At 40.1% G+C, this 14,411-nt stretch overlaps 1 protein-coding gene across 1 annotated transcript in view; it reads right to left on the bottom strand.

Moving 5' to 3' along the window:
• Positions 1–1,400: 1,400 nt before the first annotated feature.
• Positions 1,401–14,411, bottom strand: part of DCHS2 (dachsous cadherin-related 2) — a 439,992-nt gene continuing 426,981 nt past the window's right edge. Inside the window, exons 19-20 of the mRNA XM_075347710.1 lie at positions 13,045–13,183; positions 1,401–11,374 (exon numbers count right to left, since the gene is read on the bottom strand). Of these exons, the coding sequence (XP_075203825.1) occupies positions 8,760–11,374; positions 13,045–13,183 (2,754 nt within the window). The 3' untranslated portion in view covers positions 1,401–8,759. The remainder of the gene's footprint in view (positions 11,375–13,044; positions 13,184–14,411) is intronic.

Below are 14,411 nucleotides of genomic sequence, written 5' to 3'. Positions count from 1 at the left end.
GGTAGAACTGTTAAAGAGATGGTTCACTACTCTGCAAAAGTGGCCACATCCCTGTAGAGAGGGCTTTTTCTAAATACCTTGTTCAGCCAATTCTGCCTCTGAGCGGCGCAATTGCACCCCACTCATCTCCATTAAGTGACTCTCCTCCCTGGGCTCCGAGACCTCTGAGATCTGATGATCTCACGTCAACTTCCAGTTGACCCTACATCACCAAGCCCGGTCCCAGTCTTCCGGAGTAAGTGGGCTCTGGACGGAGTTTCACCGCTTGTCACAGCCCTGCATCTCGCGTGTGCTCTCCTTCACTGCAGAGCGCCGCAAGCAATGCTGGGCTGTGACGAATGAAGAAACTCCACCCACAGCCCAGTCCCTCAGGAAGACTGAGGCCGGCCTCAGTGGTGTCTGGTCCACCGGTAGTTGACGTGACATCACCGGATCTCAGAGGTCATAAAGCCCTGGGGGTCACTTCATAGGGATGAGCGGACAGCAATAGCGCCGTTCAGAGGCAGAATTGGCTGAACAAGGTAGAGTAGTGAGCCACCTCTTTAAGGCCTTAAAAGGAAGCTATTATAAGAAAATGATCTACTTTTTAAGTCAGCTTTCTGTGTTATATATATACAAATTCTGAATATAATTGGTAATCTTGCTATTTTCAAACTGGCCACTTAGGTTTTTTAGATTCATACTTCCTGCCCTTTCAGGAAGAGTTTACAGCAGACTCCTTATTATCAAAGATTATAATCACAGGTAACATATCTATACACAGCTGATAACACAGGAAATACCAATCACCATAGGTGATGTCACAGCTGATAACACAGGATCCAACAATCACCATAGGTGATGTCACAGCTGATAACACAAGATCCACCAATCACCTTAAGGGATGTCACAGCTGATAACACAGGATCCACCAATCACCATAGGTGATGTTACAACTGATAACTCTGGATCCACCAATAACCATAGTCAATGTCCCACCTGACCACTCCCCCTCCTTTCACAATGACCTTTGCACACGTTCAATAGATGCATCAATACAGCATTCATTGTGGCTAATGTGCATGAAATAACTGGAAGATAGAAATCTTGGAATTTTCACACTTCGCCACTGGGAATTTTTTATACTCTATTTTAAACTGTGAAAGACATTGTCCACGACTTTTCTACTGATGGCCTATCTTTAGGATAGGCCATCAATGTCTGATCGGTCTGGGTCCCAGCAACCCCTGTTGATCAACTATTTTCGGTGCTGAGGACAGTAGCAGGCAGCTGGAAACGCTCAGTTCCGGAGCTGCCCCGTCAACTGATATTGACTGCTTCCGGGATCTGCACATCCGCCTCCCATTCAAATCAATAGGAGGTGGATGTGCAGTACCCGGCCGCTATCAGTTAATGGGGCAGCTCCAGAACTGAGCATTTCCGGCTACTGCCGCCGGCAACGAAAACAGGTGATCGGCAGGGATGCTGGATGTAGGACCCCGGCCGATCAGACATTGATGACCTATCTTAAGGGATAGACCATCAATGTAAAAGTAGTGGACAACCTTTTTAAAACAGATTGTGATATCTAATATATAAAGCTGAATGTGTGTATCTATGTATGTATGTGTGTGTGTGTGTGTGTGTGTGTGTGTGTGTGTGTGAGTGTGTGTGTGTGTGTATGTGTGTGTGTGCATGTCCGGGATTGGCATCTTCACCATCGTAGCTACAGCCACAAAATTTTCCACACTCACACGTCTGGACCCTGAGAGCGTCATAGCCTATGTTGTGAGGCGAAATTTTAACCCTGCGCGTTCCAATTTACCAATCAATTTTGCCCCTATCTACATAATGGGGAAAAAGTGAAACGAAAAGTGTATCCGCACCGTCGCATTTACAATCACAAAATTTTGCACAGACACCTCATGTGACCCAGGGAACGTCGTAGACTATGTTTTGACAGGAAAATTTAACCCCGCGCTTTACAGTTACGCTCCAAAAAACATGCCTCCATTAAAGTAAATGGAGCCTGGAACTACAGGTTATTAGTAGGAGCTATAGGTTACTATATAGGTTGCTATAGGAACAAAAGACATTCATAGTATAAGAAGGTTATATATGAGGTAATAAGATGTCGGTGGGGAGACAGATAGAGAGAGACAGACAGAGACAGACAGAGACAGACAGAGACAGACAGAGAGATAGAGACAGACAGGGAAAGAGACAGACAGAGACAAACGGTGAAAGAGACAGACGGGGAAAGAGACAGACAGAGACAGACGGGGAAAGAGACAGAGACAGACGGGGAAAGAGACAGACAGAGACAGACCTAGAAAGAGACAGATGGGGAAAGAAACAGAAAGATAGAGACAGACAAAAAAAGAGACAGAGACAGGCAGATGGGGAAAGAGACAGACGGGGAAAGAGACAGACGGGGAAAGAGACAGATGGAGCACATTACTTGTCAATTTAGTTAAATCTGTGTGGAATATCTGTGGTGTTGAAATATATGTTGTGAAATTCTTCCATTAGCTTAGTTTTTGCCTTTTAATAATTACATTTCTATCTATTTGTTTTGTGGTTTTTGTGTGCAGAATACATTTTTGTTAATACAGGGGTAGTACAGCTAGTAGGGAATAAAATAGCCAAAAACTTAAAAAACAAACAAACATACATTTAACGCAAAAACCTGATGAGAAAACTAATTTTCTGATGATAGCTTCCCTTTTATGTAATCTCAGTCGGTGAGGCATCAACCCCCCCACTGGATCCAGTGTGTTCTACCAGCACAGCACCAGTTCTTTCCCTTTCTATCAAATGACTGCAGACAACAAATGTTTCAACATATTTTTTGTGTGATATTGTCCACTACTGACCAACATGAATACTAGATTTCTAATCATAAATGTACCTCTAATTGTGTAAGACCAACTATATTCATAGTCGTATTCTAATAATTATGGGGGTTATATTATTTCTATATTCTATATTTTTGGTTATCTTAACCCCTTCTTGACAAGGTGATTTCTTGTTTTTGCTCTTTAATAAACTGGTTTGTGTCGCTATTTTCTGTGACCTGCCACTTAATATTTTTTTCCTGGATGGAACTGTATGAGGGATTTTTTTTTTGCATGGCAAGTTGACATTATTTTTTACAACATTTTGGGGTGTACAGTATATGACACTTTTATCTCTTTTTGTTGCATTTGTTAGGAAGATTCTGTGACTAAATACCTGCAATTGGTGTTTTGATTTTTAGGGGTTAATTTTATATTTTGAAAGATCAGGTTTTTTTGGTAAGAGACAATACTAAACAGGCTTAATTTTTAGATTTACATTTTTACCTTTGGATTTGTATATTTCCTATTTTTAGATTTTTGTTTTACTTTTACCTTATTTTTTAGTTTTTGGGGGGATTTAATTTGCAATTGATCACTTGTTCTATATACTGCTATTCTAATGCAGTATATAGTCAAAATTGCATATCCTATCGAGCTGAGCCACTGGAGGAATGAGGGCAGCTATGGGAGCCTGTAGCAGGCCTCTTGCTGTCATTGATACGCCACAAAAAAATCTCAGTGGACTATGGCAGCTGGTGCATTCACATGAGCACAATGATGTTGTAAAAATGCCACTGTCAGTGATTGAAAGCAGCATTTACATAGTAAAGTAACAGCAATAGGAGAAGACTCTAGTCGCTGCTGTTACAATCAGATGCTAGATGGTGGCTCAGCTCCGGTACATCACATCAAGAAAGGGTTAAAGATGAATTAGTGATGATAACCCGCAATACATTAATAAATCCTTACAGTAGATTAACACAAGATATGGGACATTTGATTTCCCACTTTAAAAAAAAAATGTTTTGCTGCTCAAATCCATATAAAAAAGGTGTTCTCATAAGCAATTGTACTGTACGTTACATTATCAACAAAATGTCGGTTAAATAAATGAGTATAAGTATTTGTCTTCATAAATGAAAAAATATTGTACAATTATATACAGTGCCTACAAGTAGTATTCAACCCCCTGCAGATTTAGCAGGTTTACACATTCGGAATTAACTTGGCATTGTGACATTTGGACTGTAGATCAGCCTGGAAGTGTGAAATGCACTGCAGCAAAAAAGAATGTTATTTCTTTTTTTATTTATTTTTTTTTTAAATTGTGAAAAGTTTATTCAGATGGTCATTTATTATTCAACCCCTCAAACCACCAGAATTCTGTTTGGTTCCCCTAAAGTATTAAGAAGTATTTCAGGCACAAAGAACAATGAGCTTCACATGTTTGGATTAATTATCTCTTTTTCCAGCCTTTTCTGACTAATTAAGACCCTCCCCAAACTTGTGAACAGCACTCATACTTGGTCAACATGGGAAAGACAAAGGAGCATTCCAAGGCCATCAGAGACAAGATCGTGGAGGGTTACAAGGCTGGCAAGGGGTACAAAACCCTTTCCAAGGACTTGGGCCTACCTGTCTCCATTGTTGGGAGCATCATCCGGAAGTGGAAGGCTTATGGAACTACTGTTAGCCTTCCACGGCCTAGACAGCCTTTGAAAGTTTCCTCCCGTGCCGAGGCCAGGCTTGTCCGAAGAGTCAAGGCTAACCCAAGGACAACAAGGAAGGAGCTCCGGGAAGATCTCATGGCAGTGTGGACATTGGTTTCAGTCAATACCATAAGTAACGTACTCCACCGCAATGGTCTCCGTTCCAGACGAGCCCGTAAGGTACCTTTACTTTCAAAGCGTCATGTCAACGCTCGTCTACAGTTTGTTCATGATCACTTGGAGGACTCTGAGACAGACTGGTTCAAGGTTCTCTAGTCTGATGAGACCAAGATCGAGATCTTTGGTGCCAACCACACACGTGACGTTTGGAGACTGGATGGCGCTGCATACGACCCCAAGAATACCATCCCTACAGTCAAGCATAGTGGTGGCAGCATCATGCTGTGGGGCTGTTTCTCAGCCAAGGGGCCTGGCCATCTGGTCCGCATCCATGGGAAGATGGATAGCACGGCCTACCTGGAGATTTTGGCCAAGAACCTCCGCTCCTCCATCAAGGATCTTAAGATGGGTCGTCATTTCATCTTCCAACAAGACAACGACCCAAAGCACACTGCCAAGAAAACCAAGGCCTGGTTCAAGAGGGAAAAAAATCAAGGTGTTGCAGTGGCCTAGTCAGTCTCCTGACCTTAACCCAATTGAAAACTTGTGGAAGGAGCTCAAGATTAAAGTCCACATGAGACACCCAAAGAACCTAGATAACTTGGAGAAGATCTGCATGGAGGAGTGGGCCAAGATAACTCCAGAGACCTGTGCCGGCCTGATCAGGTCTTATAAAAGACGATTATTAGCTGTAATTGCAAACAAGGGTTATTCCACAAAATATTAAACTTAGGGGTTGAATAACAATTGACCCACACTTTTATGTTGAAAATGTATTAAAATTTAACTGAGCAACATAACTTGTTGGTTTGTAAGATTTATGCATCTGTTAATAAATCCTACTCTTGTTTGAAGTTTGCAGGCTCTAACTTATTTGCATCTTATCAAACCTGCTAAATCTGCAGGGGGTTGAATACTACTTGTAGGCACTGTATGGTTTTAACCTCAGGTTAAGACACATTATGGCAGCTTGACTATCATGCCTGGTGGGATAACAATCCAGATGAAAGGGAACCTCACAGGTGACACATGCTGCCCAAACTGGGGGCACCATGTATCAGGCACTGGCTGTATGATCTCAGCCAAGTAGACTGGACCCTTAAACGCTGTGGCGTTTCAGAGAAAAACATACTTTCATAGCCTTGGACTGTCAGTTGATTTAGTCTACAGTGCGGCGAAGTCTCCAGCGTCTTCTCCCTTCCTCCTGCCCTGGAATGACAGTTTTCTCCTTTTATGCAGACATAGGGAGAGCACTGTTAGGGGTACTTTACACGCTGCGACATCGCTACCGATAAATCGTCGGGGTCACGTCGTTAGTGACGCACATCCGGTGCTGGTAGTGACATCACAGCGTGTAACACTAATGAGCGACGATCAACGATTGCAAAATCGTTCAAAAACGGTGATCGTTGATACGTCGTTCATTTCCTTAATATCTCTGCTGCCACTGATACGATGTTGTTCGTCGTTCCTGCGGCACCACACATCACTATGTGTGACACCGTGGGAGCAACGAACATTTCCTCACCTGCGTCCACCGGTAATGCGGAAGGAAGGAGGTGGGCGGGATGTTACGTTCTGCTCATCTCCGCCCCTCTGCTTCTATTGGCCGGCCGCTTAGTGACGCCGCAGTGACGTCACTATGATGCCGAACGCACCTCCCCCTTGAGGGAGGGATTGTTCGGCGGTCACAGCGACGTCGCTGACCAGGTATGTGCATGTGACGCTACCATAGCGATAATGTTCGCTATGGCAGCGAGCACTAAATATCGCACGAACGACAGGGGCTGGAGCTATCGCACTCGACATCGCTAGCAATCGCTAGCGGTGTCGCAGCGTGTAAAGTACCCCTTAACCACAGTCAGTGGGCAAGGAAAAGCCGGCGAGGACCCGCCTGTCAAACTAGTCTACATTGCGGCTGCTATACATAATCAAACATACTGGCTAGGATATTACAGCCAGCGGCTCATACATGCTGACCACAGTTTGAGCATCATGTGCTAGCTGTCAGGTTCCCTTTAAAGATTTTTGAAACTTTCAGGGGGATTTTTTTGTCAATTAAGTACATGTAATGTGAACTGAAAATAATTTTAGTAATTTAATTACTAATTTCACACTGTTTGGATAATGCAGGCTCTGCATATTCCTGGCTGTTGAATGAGTTAACTAAGGAGGAGTTTTCACTGATGGAGATTGGGTAACTCTTATCTGTCTACTTCTGAGTTTCTCTGAACAGACTTATGACTACACCAAAGCTCTGCTCAACTTTGATTTAATCTGTGATCACAAATCAGCACAGACGAGTTAGAAAAAGACAGATACAAATACAAACTCATAGACCCTAACCATTACTAATCCAGGGCTTCCTGGCAGCGGGGATTTTTTGACAAATCACAGCTCTCATTAACCCCTTATATTACCCGCTTGCCACCACTCCAGGGCAATTAAGATGAGCTGAGTAAGGGGCAAGATTGGCACATCTAATGGGTGTGACAATTTTGGGGCTCCTATCTTTAGGCTTGGGAGAGCACAATAACCATACCTGAGAGTACCAGCCCAAAGCTGTCCGCTTTATCTTGGCTGGGTATCAAAATTGGGGGAGATCTTTAGGGTTCCATGTTTTTTGATACACAGCCAAGATAAACCACATGGCTGGGGGCTGCAGCCTCCAGCTGTCTGTTTTATCTGCGCTGCGCATCAAAATACATGGGAACCTATGCCCTTTTTTCAATTATTTATTTATTTTTACACTCCATTTTGGGGACTCAGAGAGCTAGTGTTAGGGCAATCAATCACAGATTTTGGCACAGAGGGTGGGGTGCAGTCTGATTGCAACCGATTGCATATGCGGTCACAGAGGGTGTGCAGGGAAGCAGGGAATACTCATAAGATTTAATGAGAGGACTAGGAAGCAGTGTGACTGCCGCACTCGCAGAAAATCAGTAAGTATAATTGTCCTAGTTTGTAGCCTACTAGCCCTGACTAACACCCTTTTATTGCCCTAAAGTTCGGGTCCCCATAGATTTATCTGGGTTTCACGGTCAAGTTCTGGCCAAGTCCGATTCCAAATTGGACTTTATTTTAAAATCCAGCCAGACCTGTTGAACCCGAACAATTGCGGGTTCTTCCATCTCTGCTTACACCAAATATCCATCATATAGTTATGAACATGAACCCTAACTGTGATCTACTAGTCAGTGAGCTAAGCTGCTCACTAATAACCAAAATTGAAAAAATTCTAAGTTTCGTATTGTATTTCAGCAAACCAGCAAAAAAAACAATAACTCAAAAAACAATTTGAGGTTTGTATAACAAAATCGTTACAAAATTGCCCAACTTTTTATGTAGACTATAAATGTCTGATATTGTAAATGCTGTTGAAGAGTTCACTATTTCATTCAGTTTTTAAAAAGAAAAGTATTAAACTAATTTTAAAATGTGTATTCTGTCTGATATACTTCCTTATATACATGTAGTCTTATTAACAAAATAATGACAGAATTAGAATTAGGGCAGCCTGCTACCCAAGCGATCTTGATTTAAAAAAACAACTTTTTGACCTCACCACAAATCCACGGGCAGTCTGACATTTCATGGGACACTAAACATTTCCTCTTCTTTTACTGGCTCAGTAAGAGGGGTTTAAAAATATATGAATTTGTTTTAATGTCAGTTACATTTATGGCTGATATTATGTATCATCAATATAATACACAAAAAAACATAAGGGAGAATATAAATAAAATATTGTTAAACTCTAGTAGTAGTAATATATAATTAAATGCTGGTAAATACTGGCCTATGATAACAAGTTTACTGGTTGCACAAATGGTTTTCAGTTCAGCCATTTTCATGCATTGTAGACAGTGAAGAATCCGGGAACCATTACAAAAATGTAAGCAGGGCAACACATTGTTTTCTTGCAGACAAATAAGACAAGCAGAACAGTCAAGTTTAGCCATTTTAATTGGCTCGAATTTACTGCGTACTATTCCATATAGGTAGTTGAAATGCAGCTTTGGAAACACAATGCAGAGTCGTAATGATTTCTTTAGGCATGCCTCACTTGGTCCCCACAAGTTTATAGAGTTGTGAATACTGCATGTGGGTCTCATACCTGGAACTCCTGTATCAACAGTTCCTCAGATAGAGCAGGCACTGATGTTCCATTAATTCTTGTGTCTGAACGAATCGGTGAGGTTGATGGAGTGTGAACCGTGAGCATGGACAATGAAGGTGAAAAGGTTGGGGTCATTGTTGAAGGCTGGCATGCCAAATTAGAAAAAAAAGGTGAGCGGGGATATTTTACATATGTCTGTCCTGACATTATAGTTGGCATTCGAGGTGGTACTGCCCTTATTCCAGGCTGTGCCACAGATGTGATTAATGGGGGTGGAAAAATGAAAGGTTTCTTTTGCTTAGGTACATGCCTATGCATTTTTTCATCTTTCAGTCTACCAATATCACAGAAAACAGAGGAAAGTGTCTGAAACCTGGGTTCCCAGCTAAGCAGGTAATCCCAATTATAACTTCCTCTCAAGTCCTCATCAGAGGCCACTAAAGATGCCAGAGAACCATATCTGGAGTCATATGACATAGGAACATAGATATAGTCTTGACTGGTCTCTGGCAAAGAGTTCTTGTCCTTTGTGTTGTTTTCACTATTATGTTGTGTTGTTGGTAAGTCCTTCTTGCAGCTATAGTATGCATGGCATTCTCCGTCCCCATTTTCCTCCTTAAGGATCACTACATTTTCTGTACTTTCTGACCCGATCGCCACATCTGTTTCATCTGACTCACATGACAGAAGGTCAGAGTCTCTTGGAATTCCTGAGTCTGGAACTCGCGAGGCTCTTTCACTTAAAACAGAGCCAGATTCTTTTCTAATGGGGTATTCATTGATCATCTTTATTTCTTCATCTTCAGCAGTTTCCCCTTCTGTTGAGCCGTGACCACTTGAGTCTGAATTCCTGCATTTATTCCCAGTGTCTTTCTTTTCTCTAATGCCAACTAACCCCAGCCATTCTGCTGTATCTGGAACTATGTTGCTCTTGATATTTTCATACTTTGGACACTCGTCTGGCATGCAATCTTTAACATTGGTATTTGGGAGAGCAGGAATACCAACTTCTTTTATCCCACAAGCATTTTCAACATCTTTTTTCTTAAATCTCAGAATTATTCCAATGATGCTTATAGCCAGTAGCAAGAATACCACAAAGGAAATACTGAAACTGATGGAAAGTATATTTGCTGACATAACAGGGTAACCTTCTAGCGCTGTTGAAATGTTAACTCGAACTGTACAGGTTGATGACTTTGAGTCTAGTTTAGGGCTTTGGGCTCTAACCACTAACTCAGCAATGTCATCATTTATCCTTGTATTACTTCGTATCTTATGAACACTTCTTGTCAAAAATATCACACCACTAGTTGAGTTGACAGAGAAAAACTGGGAAGGCTTTTCGAGATTATAGTAGATCACTCCATCAAGTCCTTCATCCTTATCTGAAGCTACCACTTTGCCTATAACTTGACCTGGTTTGTTTTCTTGTGGTAGGTCAAATAGGTATTCATTTTCTTGGAAAATAGGTGGAAATTCATCCTCCCCTTCTATGTCGATGTAAACTAGTACACAAGCTGTGGATTCACTTCTATCTTTCACTTGAATAACAAGACAATATTTCTTTTGTGTTTCATAATCAATTTTGTGCTTGGTATAAATATCTCCAGTTAATGAGTCTATGAAAAACGTTTCTTGCTTGGGCTCATTTAGGCACATAGATTGAATAGAGTAGCTCAAGGCACCAAATGGTCCAGAATCTAGGTCAATGGCATTCACTGTACACACTGGTGAGAAGGGGGGCATATTTTCAGACAGAATACAGCTTAGACTGCTAAATAAGAATTGAGGTGGGAAGTCATTGTCATCAAGCACTGTAATGTAGAGTTTTGTGAATGCCTCATCATGTTTAGTTCTCCATGCATTAGTAGCCTTTAAAACCAAAGCAAAGTTCATAACACTTTCATAATCCAAAGGTTTTGCAAGCATGACAGTCCCATTTTGTGAATCAACTGTAAAAATGTCTTCATCATTCCCAGAAACAATACTGTATACTATTTCAGCATTATCGTCACTGTCATGGTCAATAGCTGGAACACTTATCATTTCCATATTTAAAGCATGATGTTCCTTGACACTTATATGGTACTCCAGATTTTGAAACATTGGTGGATTGTCATTGGTATCAAGTACAGATATCATCACAGTGGCAGTAGAGCTTAAAGGGGAGAATCCCCGATCTGAAGCTTGTAAAATCAATGTGTGTGTTGTGTTTGTCTCATAGTCTAAATTCCCATTAAGAATAAGTTTCCCAATGACTACAAATGGAGGCTGGGAAAGAGTTCCAATGCTTTGCACGTTGAATTGGTTGCAAGAATTTCCACTGACAATGGAAAAGTCAGTATATGCATTCTCATGGGTCCAATCCAAATCTTCAGCTGTGAAGGTAAGAATAGCCTCTCCAACTACAGCGTCTTCACTTACATTGATTCGGTACACCTTCTGTGAAAATGAGGGCGCGTGATTGTTTACATCATGAATCTGGAGCTCCAGGATAGTAGTGGATGTTAAAGAAGGACTACCATTATCTTTGGCTTCTATCAAAATAGGAATCACAGTACTTTCATCCTTTATTCCCACCGGCACATCCGTATGCACTGAACCTATAAAGATCAGATTGAAAGATTATTCATTGGAAATAAACAGAAATTATACAATACTAATAAAATACAAATTTATTGCAAGCTTCAGTTCTCTGTATAAAAGGCCTGATTCATTGTTATATTTGCTTCTATTTTTTGTCAAGTTTTATTTTTTTGTTTGCACAAAATTCCCTTTTCAATTTCCAACTTTAAAGACCTATTACCAAAAATTGCCCCCTAATACATTACTGGTAAAAAAATAAATAAACCAAATTTTAAATATAAGTTATTAAAAAAATCAGTGAGAAAAGGATGTTTATTAATATGGGAATAATATGCAAATGCTATGCTAATGAGAGTATCATATACAAGCACTTTGGACACTGCGCTTGATGTTACTTTGACTTTTTCACAACTGCTCTACGTGTCCTATTGATATATATTCTGATTTATAGCCTTTTGCTAAATGTAACTTATTTTAGCCTAAAAAACATTTGCAACATCTTACTACTGAGATAGTAATACCTGGGTTACCATGCTAATATTTTAAGTTTCATAGGACTGCCTTTAAACATGGTTTCTTCTACATATATTTAGTATATACGCAAAATATATGTATAACCTTTCAGCATAGGATCGCTTTCTAATTACTGATAGATTTCAGCTGGTGTCATGACTTTCCATGTTTTTTTGCACATCTCTTCCTTCATGTATTCAATACTTTTTCCCTCTGTCATTTCTGATTATTTCACTAATATTTCACATAACTTAATTCATGGAGCTCTATGGTTTGATTTTTTTTTTGCTTGTGTGGATTGGATGGGTTGTTAGCGACATCTGGTTAGAATTTCATGTCTATAGCACCATTAAAAATATATTTACTTAGAAATTTGGTGGCATGTTCAATACTTATTTCACCACTGAAGATACTGATTTCCAAAGCTGTTAGTATCTATCTAACATAAGTAACCACACCCATATAATAATGTTTATCGTTTTTAATATTAAATTAAATATAGAGTAGGTGTAAGTCAAGCCTTGGAACAATGCTCACATTAGAGCTGTGGAAGTGCTGCTCCTCCGGTGTATGTGGAGATCTGATCCAGTGGACCTCCACAGACCAAGTTGTAATGCATAATGAGGTATCCAGATGTAGCGCTTTCCCAGGAGTGAATTCAGAACTAACAATGTAGTTTCCAATAGGATTTATTAAAAAACTCGATCCAACTGATAGTTTATGAAGGCCAATGCAGGTTAAAATACTTTAGCATTAAAACACAACGCATTTTGGCTGAGCATCATCAGCCTTCTTCAGGCTTCTTCTGGAGAAGGCTGACGATGCTCAGCCGAAACACGTTGTATTTTAACACTAATGTACTTTAATCTCTATTGGCCTTGATCAACTATTGGTTGGATTGAGTTTTTAATAAATCCGATTGGGAATATACATTGTTAGTTCTGAATTCACTGCTGGGAGAGCGCTACATTCGGAAACCTCATCCTCCATTACCTTCTCCTCTAAGGTGTTTTTTTTTTCAGCTTTAAAACAAAGACAAATTTCACCTAATGGATACATTATCTAAAGTTATTTTATTAAATATAAATGATCATATAATTTGGGTTTGTGCCACTGGCTATAAATAAGCCAATTATGAAAACATATTAAAGTGATAGTAAATGAAATCACATACCAGTAGTTGGATTGATTGAGAATCCTTTTAATGGAGAAATGATTCTGTAAGAAACAGGGCCATACATCTCAGAGTCTCTGTCCGTAGCGGATACTGTTAGAATATAAGTATCCGGTGCAGTCAGCTCAGGTATTGATGCCTTCAGGACAAAAGTGAGAGAAAACAGTCAAACAGAGCTCCAGCACCATCACATTTCACCACTCAATCTGAGAAAGTTCTTATATTTGATACTTAGACTACAGTACATACCATTCCTGCAGTGTTTTTATTGCTGATCTATGCATGGGATTAAAAAATGTTATTAACTTTATGCTATTTCCAATGTACCTTGTGATTTATTAAAACCCCTCAGCTGCAGATTTGGATTTCGATGGCATCAGACTCAGAGTAATCTTGTGATGTTGAGCGCTTGGGTGTAATTTTATACTAATAGAAGCAAGGCTTCACGCAGTATCTCTGTCTATATTGGCTTCTCATGAAGTTACGGCTGACATGCCATTGTAAATATACCCAATGTTCCAGTGTTCTGCATACCTTCATCACTTTGATTGACTCTAGACTTATTTGTACAGCCTTTTTTTCTCCATTTTGCTTTACGAGTCCATCAATCTATCTATACTGTATGGGTGTAATGTAGAGATTTTTTTATATACCGAATGGTCTTAATCTACTGTACTAAAATGTAATTGGTATATTCTTGTTATGGTTAACGGAAAGCCTAAATAGACCAAAAAGTACAATAATACCAACTGTACGTCAAATCACTATTAACTAAATATATGAATTACACAGAAAGGTCAAATAAATGCCATTTGCTTTACTAGGTTTTCTCAGATCTGCGTATAATAAATCGATCCAATTGTCATCCAGAAAAGTTGGGCTAGTGAAATCTGTTTGGTATTTTGTAGGTCATGCAAGTGCTATGTTAGTGTGTGATTTTTTTTCTTGCTTATCATCCATATGCCATGTGTTTTTTTCTCAACAGCTAATATTCTACAATCATTTATATTATTTTATGCTACAGAATGATAATGTATCTGTAAAAATCGGACGGCATACGGATGGCCTGTGTGACAATGGATTTTCTACTCGCACCTATAGACTTGCAATGGGAAGTGTCAACTATTTTACTTGACCACACACTTTAATTGACCACACACAGCTTGTATGATGTAAAAAAACACCAAATGTTGCTATGTTTTTGAGCAAATTCCGAGTTGCGCAAACATATTGTGACTTAGGGTGACGTTACACGGGACGATATATCCCCGCTGTTTGTGCATCACAGGCAATTTGTTGCCCGTGGCGCATAAAGTCGTTTACCCCCGTCACACGTACTTACCTCCCGAGCGACCTCGCTGTGGGGG

Source organism: Anomaloglossus baeobatrachus, chromosome 1, assembly GCF_048569485.1.
Source record: "Anomaloglossus baeobatrachus isolate aAnoBae1 chromosome 1, aAnoBae1.hap1, whole genome shotgun sequence".
NCBI classification, from domain to species: domain Eukaryota; kingdom Metazoa; phylum Chordata; class Amphibia; order Anura; family Aromobatidae; genus Anomaloglossus; species Anomaloglossus baeobatrachus.
Note: the sequence above shows the minus strand (reverse complement) of the source record. Positions and strands in the feature narration are given on the sequence as shown.